At 41.1% G+C, this 19,514-nt stretch overlaps 2 protein-coding genes across 2 annotated transcripts; both read left to right on the top strand.

Annotated features, from left to right (window-relative positions):
• The first annotated feature begins 1,092 nt into the window (after window positions 1-1,092).
• On the top strand, window positions 1,093-6,449 carry LOC117456416 (bile salt-activated lipase-like). The gene is made up of 11 exons (XM_034096300.1): window positions 1,093-1,155; window positions 1,382-1,529; window positions 1,948-2,067; window positions 2,147-2,344; window positions 2,469-2,599; window positions 4,302-4,409; window positions 4,671-4,785; window positions 5,158-5,344; window positions 5,452-5,655; window positions 5,916-6,125; window positions 6,249-6,449. The coding sequence occupies exons 1-11, from the start codon at window positions 1,093-1,095 to the stop codon at window positions 6,430-6,432; spliced, it is 1,668 nt and encodes a 555-aa protein (XP_033952191.1). The 3' UTR covers window positions 6,433-6,449.
• A 3,018-nt stretch (window positions 6,450-9,467) lies between these two features.
• LOC117456439 (bile salt-activated lipase-like) lies at window positions 9,468-17,149 on the top strand. The gene is made up of 11 exons (XM_034096330.1): window positions 9,468-9,530; window positions 9,754-9,901; window positions 10,358-10,477; window positions 10,557-10,754; window positions 10,882-11,012; window positions 11,123-11,230; window positions 11,486-11,600; window positions 12,880-13,066; window positions 13,174-13,377; window positions 16,639-16,842; window positions 16,966-17,149. Exons 1-11 carry the CDS (start codon window positions 9,468-9,470, stop codon window positions 17,147-17,149), a joined length of 1,662 nt encoding a protein of 553 aa, XP_033952221.1.
• Window positions 17,150-19,514: the final 2,365 nt, after the last annotated feature.

Below are 19,514 nucleotides of genomic sequence, written 5' to 3'. Positions count from 1 at the left end.
TGGTCTCTACAGCCCTATAATACCAAACCCCATATCTTAGACGCAGAAATACCATTTCGAATTGAGTCTCAATCTGGGGTTTTGTGCAATGGATTAGTGTGAAGGGCCTGTGTTCTCTCACCTTTTACTTTATATTCTGTTTACAAAAACGTTCTACAGTGAGCATGAAAACAACATTGAAATCGAAGATGATTCAGTCATGGCCCAATTACTTAATTTCAATTGGTGTGACGAATATGTCTTAGTGCTAAACAAGTTCTGTGCTCAGTGGCACTTCATACTCAAGCCCAAAATGGAGCGACTGTAGATTAGAAAGTGCCCGGATCATCTGGGGCCCTTTGCTTTTAGAGCATGCGCTCCAGCTCTCTGCTAAGTCCCCAGGAAGTGTGCCGGACGTTGGAGCAAATGTTCATAGTGGCCAAACGCTGGTACTTAAATGTATGTGAGGTCATTGGGCCCAAAAACACTTTTTCCCATTGACTTACATTTGGAAAGTACATTTGGAGACGTCTGCAAATCAGCGGATAAGTTATCGTTATACATCCATGCTCTTGGCTCGCCTCGGCTCAGTCCAATGAATGGAGTTTGCATGTTGGCAGTTAAGGTTGTACAACTTTATATTTAATAAGAAAACAACTGTCGTGAGGCGTGTGGCGCAGTGGCCTAGTGCTTTGGTGTTCGGATCAGGTTCAAACCCCACTGCAGTCAGCATATCGTTGTGTCCCTGGGCAAGACACTTCACCCTAAATTGCTTCTGTGGGGATTGCCCACAGTATTGAGAATGTAAGTCGCTTTGGATAAAAGCGTCTAACAAGTAACATGTAACAACCACGTTAAGCTCAGCCAATCAAATATCCTTTTACATAGGTCATAGAAAACAGAGAAAGGTTTATGTGTGATCAATAAAAACATTGTGATTTAGTTAAACAAGTGTTTGAAGTCATCACTAAAATGTATCAAAGAAAGTGCTTCGGACACAGGGCGGTTCAATATTACATGTTATGTAACACCTTCTGATCAGGCGTCATGTAGGGGAGGGGGTCTCTATAAAAGTGGCAGGCAACCTCAGGTAACCTAGTTGCCACCATCAAGATGTGGAAGCTTGGGATATTGGTAGCTGTTGCTGTTTTCCTGGAGACGGTCTCGGCCGCGTCTGTAAGTGTCACAATTATAATATTCTCACTCTTTTGAGTATCTCTTTAATAGTATTCAAGTCTTCACTTAATACTTCTTTAGGAGTATTAATCATTTTTCAATCATCAAACACTGATAGGTATATTTTATTGGAGAAAATGTAATTATATATCTGTGACAACTTTCATTGTTACAATTCAATGTAAAAAAGGACAAATTAAAGGAATGTTGTGTGTGATTTCTGCAGCTCGGGGTGGTGTACACAGATGGAGGTATGGTGCAGGGCAAGAACATCCGTCTTGGTTTCCGCCGCCACATGGACGTCTTCAGGGGGATTCCTTTTGCTGACATCCCGGGAAGATTTGAGAAACCAAAACGTCATCCAGGCTGGGATGGTGAGTGGAGCAGTATTACTTCTGTGTATGTTTAGTGTAATAGATGTAAAATGTTGTGTTTATTTAAAATCCCTTAATCTACAGCAGTGCATTAGATTAAATAAAATCATCCTATCATCCTTTGTTGCTGTCCTGCGCATGGGTGGCTCTAAAGGGGGGCCAACAGGGGCCAGTGCTCCTGTAACACTGAGCTTGGCCCCCTGTGAGCCCCACTTTGAAAGAGGAGTCCATGATGATTTTTAATAATGTAATTTAACAACATTTTAACTAAGTTACTGACAAATCAAACAAGAAAATACCAATCATGGTATTTTCAGTTTTTTGTGTGCAATATAATGTTTACCAACTACAGACATAAAGTGCTTGAACCTGATTTAAAATGTTCCTACCCCTGCTCTAACACTGTGTGTGTCCTCAGGTATCCTGAAGGCCACAGAGTACAGGAACAGATGCATGCAGGTGAACCTTTTGATGACTGATACCAGAGGCAGTGAGGACTGTCTTTACCTCAACATCTGGGTTCCTCACGGCCGCTCAGGTAAAGACAGAAAACTCTACAAAGTGTCTTCCATATTAGGTCTACTCTATGAATGGCATTAATATTCCCTGTCTTTTAGTTTCCACCGGTCTGCCCGTCATGGTCTGGATCTATGGCGGAGCCTTCCTGGCTGGAGGCTCGATGGGAGCTAACTTCCTGGAAAACTATCTGTACAGCGGGCAGGAGATTGCAGACAGAGGAGATGTTATCGTGGTGACACTGGGATACCGCGTGGGATCTTTGGGCTTCCTGAGCACTGGAGAGTCAGACCTCCCTGGTTGGTGCCAGCTTTTTTTCTCAAAAGTGACAAATTGTACAGATCTGAATAAATGTTGACCTTCCTGCCAATTTAACATACCATTAAACTTCCGTTATTAAGTGAAACATTTGATTCTCGTCAGGAAACTACGGTCTCTGGGACCAGCACGCCGCCATTGCCTGGGTGAACAGGAACATCCGCTCATTTGGAGGAGACGCTGACAGGATCACCGTCTTTGGAGAGTCTGCAGGTGGAGCTAGTGTTAACTTCCAGGTCAGTGTCCACCCCATTGTGTGGAATGATTGATAGATAATACATATATGGGGCATTCTACCGAATTAGTACAAAGTGCGGTCCCACGACAAGAAAAACTATTCAACAAAACAATTATTCAGACATAGATATTTACTAAGAATATGTTATGGTCTATTTAAACATAAGGCATTACATTATATAGTGATAAGCTTAATATATACAACAACATCATTTATATAGGGTTCTTTCTATTGGGAAGTAGCTGTCCCCAACCCTGACATCTAAATTTCAATTTCTGTAAATAACACTTAAAACATTTTATTTTATTTTGTTCAATGGTGTATTTAGAAGATCTTTATGATAACATTCAAACAGAAGTTGGAATATTTCGATTTATTGTGGGTTTAATTTTTTAATAAAAAATAATTTCCCCAGTTTTCATGTCACTACCGAAACACAAGGGGTTTTAGTCCAATGGGTGAGCCTGGTTTTTAGCCACAAGTAGCTATATCCCATACTTTTGATATAAATCTGTTCCAATATCTGAAAATCGGCATGTAACCTTAAGAATTGTCACTACCGAACACATATTATCTTCAATTAAGTAAACTTTTTCGGGGTTATATGCAAAGTATTAGGTTCTTATATGTGTAAACCTATTCAAAGACGTGTATGCTAGCCATGTACTTGGTAGCATTCTTTAGTTATGCTCAATTTGAGCTAGAATCGTCACTACTGAAACATATGGTTAAGTTTCGGTAATTGACATGATCGTTTCGGTAGTGACAAAATGGAATGGTAAGCAGGTAAATCCCACCATTTTGAAATACATGTGTTTTAAAGTCTGAAAATCAGTGTGTTACTTTAAAGGTCTCTTATTATACTATAGTTAGGCATATATTATAGGTCTCAGATATATAAAAAACATGTCTATGAAGTGTTTTGCTCAAAATACCAAACAAATTCTAGCCTCACCCCCCTCTATTTCAGCCTGTTACTAAAGTGCTGATTCTGGGTCAGTAGCTTCAAACATTCACACTTCAACATAAGGCATGTTTTGAGTTAAGATTAAGCAATGAGGTTGAGGGAATATGATACAACTTTGAGAACAAAATACTGCAGTCACTACCGAAACAGTGGATATTTTGTAAAATATTAAGTATATTGAATTATCAACTAAAATGATATGATACTGATTGGTTTAATGTATGTTAAATTTCAACAATCATCAACTCTGGAATCAATATGATCAGTATTATGCATTTTACAAAGAAAGTTTGCATTATGATTTTTATGAATTATATAAATTGAACTTTGCAATTTGATTACAAATTAAATTGCATTGATTTAATCGTGATAGAAGAAATATTTGTTAAAATACTATTTAGAGAATGGAAGGTAAAACAATCTTAACAGGTTAATATAATACTTTTTTACTACAGTGTATATACTATGTTTCGGTAGTGACTATTGTTGGTAGAGGAAGAACATTCCAATACAGTCTGAAAATACGATATAAAAATGTACGGTTCTTTTACTAGATATGTGTAATTTAGATATGGTACAAAATATATATAGACAAAGTTTTGGGGAAAAAACATACAACATTTCAAAACTGTTCCAACCTGATTTTGCACCAATTTGGTAGAATGGCCCATATAGTACATTTAATAAAAATTCCTTCGTATGTATCTAACCACATTTTTGTATCCACACACAGGCTCTCAGTCCCCACAACAAAGGGCTTTTCAAGAGAGCCATCTCCCAGAGCGGTGTCGTCTTTTGCCCATGGGCTATCAACAAGAACCCCCGCAGGTTTGCTGAGGAGGTATACAAAAGCTTTACTTACATGTTTTATTTCTTATATGGAATAGTTCCCTGAAATTTAAAGCTGGTGTTGCATTGTTTGCCATGGAGTGTAAAGGGTGCAGGGTAGACCGATAATGGCCACTCAACTGCTCTCGAACGTTCTGTTGAATTTCTGACACATCAGAAATATTTGTTGGCCGTCGTTAAGCTCCAACACAGTTGAAGCATAACCACAAGTTGCCCGTTTCCACTTTTTAACATGATTTACATTTCTCTTCAGGTTGCTATTAAGGTCAACTGCCCCACCGATGAAAAAATGGCTCCCTGTTTGAAGATGACTGATCCCGCAGTTCTTACACTGGCAGGCTCTCTCAGTATTTCCAGCTCACCTGACCGTAAGCTGCACTCCACAGACAGTTTACATTTTCTGTTCAGACATGTCGGTGCTTTTTACCAGAGCAATGGAGAGGAAAAAGCATCTTGTTGTGCTGACTCCTTCTGCATTGTTTTGATTAAAATGTGCACAAAATTTAGATGGAAATTTGGCTAGTGAGTGTTGCCCTAACATAACAAGCTGTCGTCAAACACTTAGTGGCCTCACCCTGCCTAATGTTCTCTAAAATGCATACTTCAACACACTTAAGCACATGCCATATATAAGCAAAACAATACAAGATCTAGAAAAAGGGAAATCAGAATTCCACTTTCGTTAGGCATACAAGTTAGTACTCTGAATGGTAATGTCTCATTGTATCTGCCTCTGTCAGACCCCGTTGTATTCAACCTGGCCCTGTCTCCTGTGATCGACGGGGACTTCATTCCTGATGACCCTTCCAAATTGTTCAACAATATGGCTGACATCGATTACATCGCTGGAGTCAACAACATGGACGGACACCTCTTCACTGGTTTAGATGTTCCTACGATCAACTCCCCTCTGGTGAACACCCCTATGTGAGTTTAAGCCGTTTGGTCACTTTAAAGATTCTGTTCCCAGAGCAACATACCATCATTTGGTTAGAACTGTTTAGTATGTTTCTAATTTTCTAACCTGGTTGCAGTGAGGATGTGAAGAGGCTCCTGGCTGCGTACACTAAGGACAAGGGCAAGGCCGGTGCGGACAATGCTTATTCCACATACACCTCAAATTGGGCCTCAAAACCCAGCTGGGAGACCATCAAGAAAACTGTGGTGGAGATCGGAACAGACTACATCTTCCTGGTTCCTATTCAGGCTGCCCTTCACCTTCATGCTGCCAACGCAAAGTGAGAATACGATCTTCTTATATGGAGGATGCTATTATTTAAAAGACCTTTTGTTCCACATCGTAATTTGGATTTCCTAGTCCCTGGTCATGTCCCTAGTAACCTCCAAAATCCTTAAATTGTTTTGTATTACAAGTGCTCTTCACAAACTTTAGTGCTATTTTCGACTGTCCCTTTTTAAAACTGCACTTGTGGATTTCTAAGCATTTTTTTGTTGTGTGGTCATTGTCACATACCTTTTTTTCCTTGCCTCACCAAAGAACCGGCCGGACCTACTCCTACCTCTTCTCTGAGCCCAGCCGTATGGGCGGCATTGCCAGGCCCTACCCCAGCTGGATGGGAGCCGACCACGCTGATGATCTGCAGTACGTTTTCGGAAAGCCTTTCTCCTCACCACTGGGGTACTGGCCCCGCCACCGTTACGTCTCTCGCTACATTATCGCTTATTGGACCAACTTCGCCAAAACTGGGTAACATTTCTGCAGATACAAGAGATAGGAGATTCACAGAATTCAAACAGACCTGAATTAGTCATTCAAGTAGAAACCTAAAACTGTCTTAAATGTTTTGCACTTTCCCAATTGTATCCACAGGGACCCCAACAAAGGAGGTCAGAGTGTGCCCACTCCTTGGCCTCAGTTCACCAGCACTGGATACCAGTACGTGGAGATCCATCATGATATGAACAAAGACTATGTGAGAGAGAAGATGAGAATGCGTCATGTGCATTTCTGGACCAGCGTCCTACCCAACCTTCCCATTTCAGCCTCAGAATAAACTCCTCGTGCATCAGATGTGCAGCTGCAATGTGGACCTACTGTATCTACTTGTATTATTAAGTAATCATTGGTCCATGTACAAAATAAATTGATGAAAAATACAAATGATCTTTCCTTGTTTTTTTTTTATTTAGTTTGACCTATTGAACTATATACTTAGTGATATTCAACAAATTCAATTTGTATGGAACCTGCAATATGGGTTTGTTTGTTTTATAGAATATAAGAGTGTGTGTTAACTAGATTTACAAAATAGACAGCAAACCAGAGATGAAAACATGAGAATATTTGTGTATTTTATTGTTATCATCTGCGTGAGCTAAAGTACAAGCAGCAAAATTAAAGCAGTTGTTTAACGTAATATGCTTTATGTCTCACCAAATCCTTTTGTCTAAATCTTCTCACAAAAAAGCTTGAGTATTTTTAAATAAGAGTTTATCACTATAATGAATGCTCTTGCAGGTGCCAGGGCCGTGGAGGAGTCTGTGGGTGAGGCTGGGCTAGGAAGAACAAAGAGTCCAAGAAATACCAGCTACTGGATTTCAGGATCCGCGGTAGCACCAAGCATGGTAAGAACTAAAGGAACTCATTGTTATCTACCAGAAGGTTATTTTCCAGTTCCCCGTTATCATGTTTTTTCCATTTTTAACATCAAAGATTAAGAGAAATGTCCATCTGGCCCTGTTTATTTTCTTTACACCTTCAGGGTATTCATTATCTGATATGCAAGTGAAAGCCAAGAGGAGCGCTCTGAACTACAACCTGTCCATCACAATGAACAAAGCAGGTGAGTGGATGTAGACAAACTATATAAAGGAGATATGTAAAGTTCAGACGTGGTTTCTGGTTCTTTCTGAAAAAGCATATGGCTTTATAAAAGTTCCAGCATCGATTTGAAACGTTGTGTCTGAAAATCTGTAAAACAATCTCCATCCTCCCGCTACTGTTTCCAATGTTCACTGATAATATACAAAGTTCACTGATACTGGAAAGATCGTGTGTTTTTCCCCCAGGTTAATTTCTCTCCCTTCAGCAATGCCCGAACTCCCCAAGAGACGCAGACGTAAAGGCCTTGCAATATCCCCGGGGAGAGTCTCTGATTCAGAGGAAGAGAACGACAACAAGGATGACGAAGACGAGGATGAGGACGACGAGTTTCTGCGGTCGGAGGGCAGCGAAAACGAGATGGAGACAGAAATTCTGGACTACATGTAACTAAAGACATTTATCTCGACGGTTAATACCTGCCATTTCCTGTAATGGTTGTTAAGTCTGAATTGTCTTTTCAGTTAATTATAAATAAAACAAAAAGTATTTCTAGTGGTTTTGTCTTCTATTATGTTTTTGGATTATACGGTACAACTGAAAGGATTCATAATTCTCTCATAAGAGTTACGCTACATTGTGAAAGCAAATACCTTGAAAGTGCTACCTGCCTGCTTCACATACATATCCTTTATTTACCAGTGTTACAAATTGATTGTTCCATGCAAAATGTTTTTATTGCTTTAGGATTGTTTTGAAAGTCCTGTTCAGAGGGGACGACACGAGTAAGTTGGATTCGAACCGTAGTCCGCCGCAGCCGTTGGTAAGACATTGTTATCTACATGCTATACGAGGCATGACCTTACAACCCCTCTCTCCATCCCATAGTAGCAGAGAGAGTGCTACAGTATCCTGTGGGAGGTATGTACAGGGGTGTGTGTACAGGGGAGTGTGTACAGGGGTGTTTACAGGGGTGTGTGTACAGGGGAGTGTGTACAGGGGTGTGTGTACAGGGGAGTGTACAGGGGTGTGTTGGCGGTGTGGCAGCAGCTCTCATTGGGCCATCCCCCTGTTATAAATTAACAAATCCAGTCTGTACAGGTGCTTTTTGCACAGCCATGAGGATGCTTGTTTGTGGATTGTTGCACAGCTGTGTCAACTCAGCAGAGCTGGCCTCCTGATACACAACTGCAAGGCCCGACAGAGATTGTACGGTGGACCAAACTGGCAATGTTATTATGTGGCACTCAAGGGAATAACTAAACCTTTAGGGGAATATAAGCCGTGCTAGATTGCTATTTATTGAGTTATTTTTTTCTACAGCCCTGTAATACCAAACCCCATATTTTAGACATTAGGCTGAAAGACCATTTGGAGTCTCAATCTGGGGTTTTGTGTAATGGCTTAGTGTGAAGTCAAAATGTTATCCGATTTAATAAATGTTTCTGCTGGGTCGCCTCGGGCCTGTGTTCTCTCACCTTTTACTTTATATTCTGTTTACAAAAACGTTCTACAGTGAGCATGAAAACAAAACAAAATTGAAATCGAAGATGATTCAGTCATGGCCCAATAACTTAATGTCACCTGGTGTGACGAATATGTCTTAGTGCTAAACAAGTTCTGTGCTCAGTGGCGCTTCATACTCAAGCCCAAAATGGAGCGACTGTAGATTAGAAAGTGCCCGGATCATCTGGGGCCCTTTGCTTTTAGAGCATGCGCTCCAGCTCTCTGCTAAATCCCCAGGAAGTGTGCCGGACGTTGGAGCAAATGTTCATAGTGGCCAAACGCTGGTACTTAATTGTATGTGAGGTCATTGGGCCCAAAAACACTTTTTCCCATTGACTTACATTTGGAAAGTACATTTGGAGACGTCTGCAAATCAGCGGATAAGTTATCGTTATACATCCATGCTCTTGGCTCGCCTCGGCTCAGTCCAATGAATGGAGTTTGCATGTTGGCAGTTAAGGTTGTACAACTTTATGTATAATAAGAAAATACAACCACATTAAGCTCAGCCAATCAAATATCCTTTTACATAGGTCATAGAAAACAGAGAAAGGGTTATGTGTGATCAATAAAAACATTGTGATTTAGTTAAACAAGTGTTTTAAGTCATCACTAAAATGTATCAAAGAAAGTGCTTCGGGCACAGGGCGGTTCAATATTACATGTTATGTAACCTCCTTCTGGTCAGGCGTCATGTATGGGAGGGGGTTTCCTTTATAAAAGTGGCAGGCAATCTCAGGTAACCTAGTTCCCACCATCAATATGTTGAAGTTTGGGATATTGGTAGCTGTTGCTGTGTTCCTGGAGACGGTCTCGACGACCTCTGTAAGTGTCACAATTATAATATTCTCACTCTTTTCAGTATCTCTTCAATAGTATTCAAGTCTTCACTTAATACTTCTTTAGGAAGTATGATTATTTATTTGTTCATTTTTCAATCATCAAACACTGATAGATATATTTTATTGGAGAAAATGTAATTATATATCTGTGAAAACTTTCATTGTTACACTTTAAAAAAAAGAAATGTGGTGTGTGATTTCTGCAGCTCGGGGTGGTGCACACAGATAGAGGTATGGTGCAGGGCAAGAACATCCGTCTGGGCTTCCGCCGCCACATGGACGTCTTCAGGGGGATTCCTTTTGCTGACATCCCGGGAAGGTTTGAGAAACCAAAACGTCATCCAGGCTGGGAAGGTGGGTGGAGTATAATTACTTCTGTGTATGTTTAGTGTAATAGATGTAAAATGTTGTGTTTATTTAAAATCCCTTAATCTACAGCAGTGCATTAGATTAAATAAAATCATCCTATGTGGCTTTGTTGCTGTCCTGTGCATGGGTGGCTCCAAAGGGGGGCCAACAGGGGCCAGTGCTCCTGTAACACTGAGCTTGGCGCCCTGTGAGCCCCACTTTGAAAGAGGAGTCCATGATGATACCATTATCATCTTGATAGTGTTGCAGCAAAGACTTTAACTTGAGTCTAAGTTAAGAGTTTTTTTGTTTTTAATAATGTAATTGAATAACAAGTGACTGACAAAACAAACAAGGAAATACCAATCATGGTATTTTAGGTTTTTTGTGTGCGATAAAAAGTGTACCAACTACAGACATAAAGTTTTCCTACCCCTGCTCTAACACTGTGTGTGTCCTCAGGTGTCCTGAAGGCCACAGAGTACAGGAACAGATGCATGCAGGTGAACCTTTTGATGACTGATACCAGAGGCAGTGAGGACTGTCTTTACCTCAACATCTGGGTTCCTCACGGCCGCTCAGGTAAAGACAGAAAACTCTACAAAGTGTCTTCCATATTAGGTCTACTCTATGAATGGCATTAATATTCCCTGTCTTTTAGTTTCCACTGATCTGCCCGTCATGGTCTGGATTCATGGCGGTGGCTTCCTGGCTGGAGGCTCGATGGGAGCTAACTTCCTGGAAAACTATCTGTACAGCGGGCAGGAGATTGCAGACAGAGGAGATGTTATCGTGGTGACACTGGGATACCGCGTGGGAGCTTTGGGCTTCCTGAGCACTGGAGAGTCAGACCTCCCTGGTTGGTGCCAGATTTTTTTCTCAAAAGTGACAAATTGTACAGATCTTAATAAATGTTGACCGGCTTCCTGCCAATTTAACATACCATTAAACTTCCGTTATTAAGTGAAACATTTGATTCTCGTCAGGAAACTACGGTCTCTGGGACCAGCACGCCGCCATCGCCTGGGTGAACAGGAACATCCGCTCATTTGGAGGAGACCCTCACAGGATCACCGTCTTTGGAGAGTCTGCAGGTGGAGTTAGTGTTAACTTCCAGGTCAGTGTCCACCCCATTGTGTGGAATGATTGATAGATAATACATATATAGTACATTTAATAATAATTCCTTCGTATGTATCCAACCTAATTTGTTTAATCTACACACAGACTCTCAGTCCCCACAACAAAGGGCTTTTCAAGAGAGCCATCTCCCAGAGCGGTGTCGCCCTTTGCCCATGGGCTATCAACAAGAACCCCCGCAGGTTTGCTGAGGAGGTATACAAAAGCTTTACTTACATGTTTTATTTCTTATATGGAATAGTTCCCTGAAATTTAAAGCTGGTGTTGCATTGTTTGCCATGGAGTGTAAAGGGTGCAGCGTAGACCGATAATGGCCACTCAACTGCTCTCGAACGTTCTGTTGAATTTCTGACACATCAGAAATGTTGGTTGGCCGTCGTCAAGCTCCAACACAGTTGAACCACAAGTTTCCCGTTTCCACTTTTTAACATGATTTACATTTCTCCTCAGGTTGCTATTAAGGTCAACTGCCCCACCGATGAAAAAATGGCTCCCTGTTTGAAGATGACTGATCCCGCAGTTCTTACACTGGCAGGCTCTCTCAGTATTTCCAGCTCACCTGACCGTAAGCTGCACTCCACAGACAGTTTACATTTTCTGTTCAGACATGTCGGTGCTTTTTACCAGAGCAACGGAGAGGAACAAATCCTCTTGTTGTGCTGACTCCTTCTGCATTGTTTTGATTAGAATGTGTGCTAAATTTTGATGGAAATTTGGCTAGTGAGTGTTGCCCGTCCACACAGCGGCATTGGAAGCTTCTTCAGAGCAGAGCTTTCCTGGCGTTTCAGGCTGCAAAAGTTGAGCAATGTTCAACTTTTGAAGCTTCTGAAGCTTTCAGTGGAAATGTCAGCCAATCAAATCATATGCCAGTACAAGCTCTAGCCAATCAAACCGCTGCTTGTGTGTGGGCGGGAGATTCATGTGATTGGTTATTGGTCGAGCTTCAGACACGCCCGCCAGCGAGCTTTTTCCAAAGCCGCTGTGTGGACGGGCCGTTAGTGGCCTCACCCTGCCTAATGTTCTCTAAAATGCATACTTCAACACACTTAAGCACATGCCATATATGAGCAGAACAATACAAGATCTAGAATATGGAAAATTGGAATTCCACTTTTCATTATCAATCAATCAATCAATCAATGTTTATTTAACCGAATATCACAAATGTTACATTTGTCTCAGTTGTCTTCACAGTTTGTACAGAATATCAGTTCAATCAGGAGAGACGTGATGTATGGAATACATGTTTATTATCGGTCACATTATATAAATGAAACATAATGATGACAGTTTATAACAAGTGAATGAAATGTGTTTTGGCGATTAGGCCCAGGTTTTGTAGGACATCATTCGGGAAGGGAAAGAACCGTTTCCGATTAACCCCCCTTGGTCTAGACCTGGTGGTGGTGATAAGTGGTTAGGTCCGGTTGGAAGGGAGCAGGTTGAGCTTGGCCCTGAGTTGGAAGCAGGAGGCGAAGGGGTGGAGGAGGGTTGCGCGTTGACGCCTGTAAGACAGCTGATAGAAAAGGGGAGAGCATATATAGAGGGTTTAACAGGTGCGATAATTAGGCTTGTGAATGGAGGGAAGTGATATGTTGGCTAAGGAGTGGCGCTCCCTGTCATCCAGTGGAGGGAGCGAGTATTGCCATGACGAGCAATACGGAGTGTTAGGTCTTCCTGTCTGAACTTGCGCTGAGCTTCATTATGACAATACGACACCCTCTGTTCTTAGACCCTCACATCGTACAAGGAAAAACTGCCAGAGAAAACCCCACAGGGCTATTAGGCATACAAGTTAGTACTACAACTGAATGGTAATGTCTCATTGTATCTGCCTCTGTCAGACCCCGTTGTATTCAACCTGGCCCTCTCTCCTGTGATCGATGGGGACTTCATTCCTGATGACCCTTCCAAATTGTTCAACAATATGGCTGACATCGATTACATGGCTGGAGTCAACGACATGGACGGACACCTCTTCACTGGTTTAGATGTTCCTACGATCAACTCCCCTCTGGTGAACACCCCTATGTGAGTTTAAGCCATTTGGTCACTTTAAAGATTCTGTTCCCAGAGCAACATACCATAATTTGGTTAGAACTGTTTAGTATGTTTCTAATTTTCTAATCTGATTGCAGCGAGGATGTGAAGAGGCTCCTGGCTGCGTACACTAAGGACAAGGGCAAGGCCGGTGCGGACAATGCTTATTCCACATACACCTCAAACTGGGCCTCAAACCCCAGCTGGGAGACAATCAAGAAAACCGTGGTGGAGATCGGAACAGACTTCATCTTCCTGGTTCCTATTCAGGCTGCCCTTTACCTTCATGCTGCCAACGCAAAGTGAGAATAAGATCTTCTTATACAGAGGATGCTATTATTTAAAAGCCCTTTTCTTCCACATCGTACTTTTGATGTCCTAGTCCCTAGTCATGTCCCTAGTAATCTCCAAAGTCCTTAACCTGTGAAACCCCATAGCTCCCTCTTGTGGAGGCTACGGGCTTTTTTTTCAAAAACTGTGTCTCGGGGCTTCTTAACATAAACAACCTATGAATGTGTCATACCCACTTAAAGGTGGGGTAGGTAATTTTGGAGAAAACAGCTTTAGTGCGCTAGAATTTGAAAATACACAACCGGAAAAAATCTGCCACTTCCTTACAGAGCCCTCCTCCAACACACACGAACGCGCACATGACCAATGAGGGCACGAGATACATTTGTGCACAGATGGAAGGCTGACAGGCAGGTAGGCCATCCAGTTATTTTAGCCGGGCCAGCTAAAATGATTGGTCGTGCTTTTTACTGTAGCCTACTACGGCTTCCACAGATGAAATTTGTTATGGATTTTTTGTCAAAGCACTTAAGATATTCATTGCTATCGGGATGTTAAGAGCATTCCATGGAATATAACAAAAAGTGTATCTCGAGCCGGTTTCTCAAACTTAACTACCCCACCTTTAACGAGAAGAAACTCAGCTAACTGACGATATGATTTTTTTTTTGCTGAACGAAACACATGGGTAATACCAAGCCTCTGAATTAGCACTGAGCGAAAAAATGCTAACGCACTTAGCACAGAACTCACGGTGGAAAAGTTGTATTACTTATCGGGTCTGCACAAACAAGATATCAGATTAAAGCTGAGATTCCACAGATTCTATCTAGAGGTATAATTATCATCACTGTGGGCAGCGAAGGCAAACCCAGACAACACACAACGTAGCTTTACGGAGCCAAATGGCAAATAAGTCTTACCTTTGCTGTTTTCTGATCAAAAGTTGCGTTCAATGGCATAAAAACGATAAAAACGCTGCTGAAGGTTAATTCAATGTCTCTGTCACTATAAATGATTACTGATAATCCATCATTCAATTTTTGTCAAAAACTGAGATTTCATATAGAGTGTGTGAGAGCTACAACCCAGCTTCCGGTTTTGGGCACGCTGGCATGCATTCACCAATGGTAATGTTTAGATAGATTTTAGGAACTTCCCCTCGATTATGTTGGCCCTAACGGTTCAAAAGAGGTGTCAATCATCAAAATCGACCGAGGATGGCCAGAGATATGGCAAATCCACCCAAATGACCCCAGAAGTGGGTTTCTTTTTGCTAAACCTCTCTAAAAAGGTCAAATGTCACTTGTTTTGCATCAATCTTGATACAGGGTACTCATTATATGTTTTAGTTTGAATTCCTAAAGCTTTTAGTCTACTATCCCATCATTAAAGGATGGTTTTCACTATAAGTAATGGGTAACACTTTATATTAAGGTCCACAAATTAACCATCAACTAGTTGTCAATTAACATCGATATTAGCAGTATATTGGCTCTTTATTTGTCATTATAAAACACTTATTAATGCCTTATTCTACATGACCATATTCTACAAGTACTAAGCCTTGTAGTTGAGAGTTTTTCCTCAATAACCCTATAATTAGTGCTTATTTGTTGCAAGTAAGGAAGTTGTTGTACATGAGTTTTGGTCTTAATATGCTCTGCTCAATATGGGCCTAATAAGGCAGTAGTACCACAAGAATAGTAATTCTCCCATAATAACACTTAACAAATATGATCTATTCTTAAACACAATGAGAAAATGCGTTAGCATTCGCGCTAGCATTCGCGCTAGCGTTAGCATACACGGTAGCGTTAGCATACATGCTAGCGTTAGCCATACTAATAATAATAATAATGCATTTTATTTATATAGCGCTTTTCACAACTCAAAGACGCTTATACTAGCCTACATGCTTATTGCACAGCTTGCATTAGCTATATTTACCTTGTTTACACTTAGCGGTCCCATGTGTTAATCTGTGTATATTACACTTGCATGTAAGAGATCATTACGTGCCTTGTAACTTCTTTTTTTATAGTTTCACTTCGTTTGAATGTCAGTGGACTGCAAATAAGTCAATAAAGGAGCATGGCTGCTCATTCCCTGGCTCTCAAAAGAGTTTGGCTGGCTGTTTAATCTATGTTCCCCCTAAGACAGTACAACACATAGAGAGAAGAGTACACCTATTGTGTAAGTACATACAAGCAGGTCACACAGTATGATCACAAATACATACAATCTGTTACAAATCTGTTTTTATTAAAAAGTACAGGCTGCATGTGTTCTCAGCCTTGGAGAAACTTGACATGTTTTGGTATGTGTCTGAACCTCTCTTTAGTGGTTCATTAATAAAACAGATATTTCAACGTGTGCCTACTTTGTTCACGTACTGTTGAGGTTAATTTCAGTAGTTGTGTGCTATAATGTATACAAAGTGTGAAGAGGAGGTAACTTTAGAATAGGGAACCTGTTTAGGTCAATTAAAGTCGAACTAGCGTATTGGTTATGAACAAGACTTCACTTTAAAATAGGGAACTTGTTCTTAGATATAAATACCTAATTTGTTGTTATTTAGACACAATTAACACTTATAGTTTCATGTCTTGTTACATAAGAATAGATCATATTTGTTAAGTGTTATTATGGGAGAATTACTATTCTTGTGTTACTACTGCCTTATTAGGCCCATATTGAGCAGAGCATATTAAGACCAAAACTCATGTACAACAACTTCCTTACTTGCAATAAATAAGCACTAATTAGAGGGTTATTGAGGAAAAACTCTCAACTAATGGCTAAGTACTTGTAGAATATGGTCATGTAGAATAAGGCATTAATAAGTGTTTTATAATGACTGTGCCAATATACTGCTAATATGCATGTTAATTAACAACTAGTTGATGGTTAATTTGTGTACCTTAATATAAAGTGTTACCAAAAAAGTTCTATATTGATTCTGACTTTTCTACATCCAACTCACAGGTGTATCATTGCTTTGAGAAAAAAGATTATTAATTTACCCCTTTTAGAAGTGAAGATATAGTCCATTGTTCTGGGAATGTCATTGTCGAGTCTGAGACCTGAAAAACAGGCTTGGGGCTTAACAGGTTAAATTGTTTTGTATTACAAGCAAGTCATAATGTGCTCTTCACAAACTCTAGTGCCATTTTTGACTGGCCCTTTTGAAAGCTGCACTTGTGATTTTTTATGCTTTTTTTTGTTGTGTAGTCATTGTCACATACCTTTTTTTCCTTGCCTCACCAAAGAACCGGCCGGACCTACTCCTACCTCTTCTCTGAGCCCAGCCGTATGGGCGGCATTGCCATGCCCAGCTGGATGGGAGCCGACCACGCTGATGATCTGCAGTACGTTTTCGGAAAGCCTTTCTCCTCACCACTGTGGTACTGGCCCCGCCACCGTGACGTCTCTGGCTACATTATCGCTTATTGGACCAACTTCGCCAAAACTGGGTAACATTTCTGCAGATACAAGAGATAGGAGATTCACAGAATTCAAACAGACCTGAATTAGTCATTCAAGTAGAAACCTAAAACTGTCTTAAATGTTTTGCACTTTCCCAATTGTATCCACAGGGACCCCAACAAAGGAGGTCAGAGTGTGCCCACTCCTTGGCCTCAGTTCACCAGCACTGGACACCAGTACGTGGAGATCCATCATGATATGAACGAAGCCTATGTGAGAGAGAAGATGAGAATACGTCATGTGCATTTCTGGACCAGCGTCCTACCCAACCTTCCCATTTCAGCCTCAGAATAAACTCCTCGTGCATCAGATGTGCAGCTGCAATGTGGACCTACTGTATCTACTTGTATTATTAAGTAATCATTGGTCCATGTACAAAATAAATTGATGAAAAATACAAATGATATTACTTGTTTTCCTTTTTCTTTAGTTTGACCTATTGACCTATAGTAGTACTCAACAAATTAAATTTGCATGGAACCTACAATATGGGTTTGTTTATTGTATACTATAGAAGATAAGAGTGTGTGTTAACTAGATTTACAAAATAGACAGGAAACCAGAGATGAAAACATGAGAATATTTGTGTATTTTATTTTTTATCATCTGTGTGAGCACAGCAATCATTAAAAAAATTAAAGCAAGTTTAAAAATTAAAAAAGATGTTTAAAGTACTATTCTTTTTGTGTCTCACCAAATCCTTTTGTCTAAATCTGCTCACAAAAAAGCTTGAACATTTTTAAACAAGAGGTTATCACTTTAATGACATGAACACTTGTCAAAGAAGATGTTGTTTTTCAGGACAAAATATTGAGATAATCAAGAAGATAAAGTCAAGACTGTGCCTGTTTGATTAACTTTGGTGACAGGGCTAACGCTAGCTAAAATAGCTAACACACTGTATTGGCCGCTGTCCTAGCAGCTGTGGAGCAACATTCAGTTTGTTATTTTTCCCTGTTCCACATAATTTCACTCATGGAAGAGACATTCTAGTTGGAATAAAGATCGGGCAAAATAAGTTAGCTGGAACAGTAAGCATCATGGACTCAATTTCCACTGTTACGCTGATGATACCCAACTGTATCTCAGCACCACTCCATCCTCCCACCTGTTTGGGGTTCCCAACAAAACCCTGGACAGGCTCCAGTGTGTTCAAAACTGTGCTGCTAGGGTGCTCACAAATACAAAGTCGTGGCAGCACATCACTCCCACGCTCATCCATCTCCACTGGTTGCCAGTCAAGTCCCGCATATCATACAAAATCCTCCTCCTTACCTACAAGTCCCTCCATGCCCATGCCCCCCAGTACTTATCGGACATCCTCCACCCAGCCTGCTTACCACCTCCCGCACCAACCTGCGAACCTTCGGGGACAGAGCCTTCAGCGTGGCAGCCCCCACCCTCTGGAACGCTCTCCCTGCGGAGATCCGCAACATTCCCACGCTTGACGCCTTCAAAAGAGCCCTCAAGACCCATCTGTTTACTAAGGCCTTTGGCCCCTAATCTATTTGTTGGTTTGTCTGTCTGACTGGTTGTCTGACTGCCTTTTGTTTTCTTATGTTTGTTTTGCCCTGTTCTTCTTTGTAAAGCGACCTTGGGTCTCATGAAAGGCGCTATATAAATCCAAGCTATTATTATTGTAGAGGCTAAGCTAAAGCTTTAAGCCTCTGAGGATCCGCTTGGTGGGTGTAATTGACATTGAATAAAAGTCAGAACCAACGTTTCCAGTTTGAAAAGTCCATTTATTTCCCTTTTTTACTGGTTTCTTTGTTTCATTCACCACACGATATTTATGGTTTACACAATACCTTTTGCTTTGTTTTTAATCTCGTGTTTGTGTGTGTGCTCCGTGTGTGTGTGTGTGTTCTCCGTGTGTGTTCAAAAACTGTATGGGCCTTCCGGCGGAACCTCTCACCAACACACATATGTTCCTACCTTTATACCCACAGTTAATTGGCTCCTACACACCAGCCCCTAATTGATAGTACAGGTATCAATTGAAAACAATTAAGGAGCCAAATGTAAAAATCAGTTTTCAATACAAAGAAATGCACATCCTACACTTCCTGTACTAAACATAGTTTAGTAATAGGTTGCACAATAATGTTGGTCTTGGTCTGTAGCTTTACAGAGAGCACCAGTCCTCCTTTGTCAGGAAAAACCTCCAATACTTTGCCAAGAGGCCAGGAACCGCGGGGAGCTGAGGAATCCATGATGACTACAATATCACCAGCGACTATATTCCTTTTCCTTTGGTTCCACTTTTGCCTCTCTTGTAGCAACGGCAGGTATTATCGCAGCCAACGCTTCCAAAATAGATCAGAAATGTACTGAACTTGTCTCCAGTGACGTTTCACATACATGTCAGATGGTTCAAACAATCCAGGTGGCAGAGCTGGTTTCCCTTTCAAAAGAAGAAGATGATTTGGTGTTAGAGGCTCTAAATCAGGCCTATTCAAATGGCGGCCCGCGGGCCAGATGCGGCCCAGAACCAACTCCCGAGTGGCCCAGCCTCTCGTGCCCAAATTCCTACACTAGTACAGACCATGAACGCAACACTCCGCGTTGCTAGAAACCACCAAACCACAACGCAGCACGTTTTTTGAAAGTGCATCTAGTGGTGCTAGTAACGGTGGTCCTATGATAGCAACTCTAAAAC

This window comes from Pseudochaenichthys georgianus, chromosome 12, assembly GCF_902827115.2.
Source record: "Pseudochaenichthys georgianus chromosome 12, fPseGeo1.2, whole genome shotgun sequence".
NCBI lineage: Eukaryota > Metazoa > Chordata > Actinopteri > Perciformes > Channichthyidae > Pseudochaenichthys > Pseudochaenichthys georgianus.
Note: the sequence above shows the minus strand (reverse complement) of the source record. Positions and strands in the feature narration are given on the sequence as shown.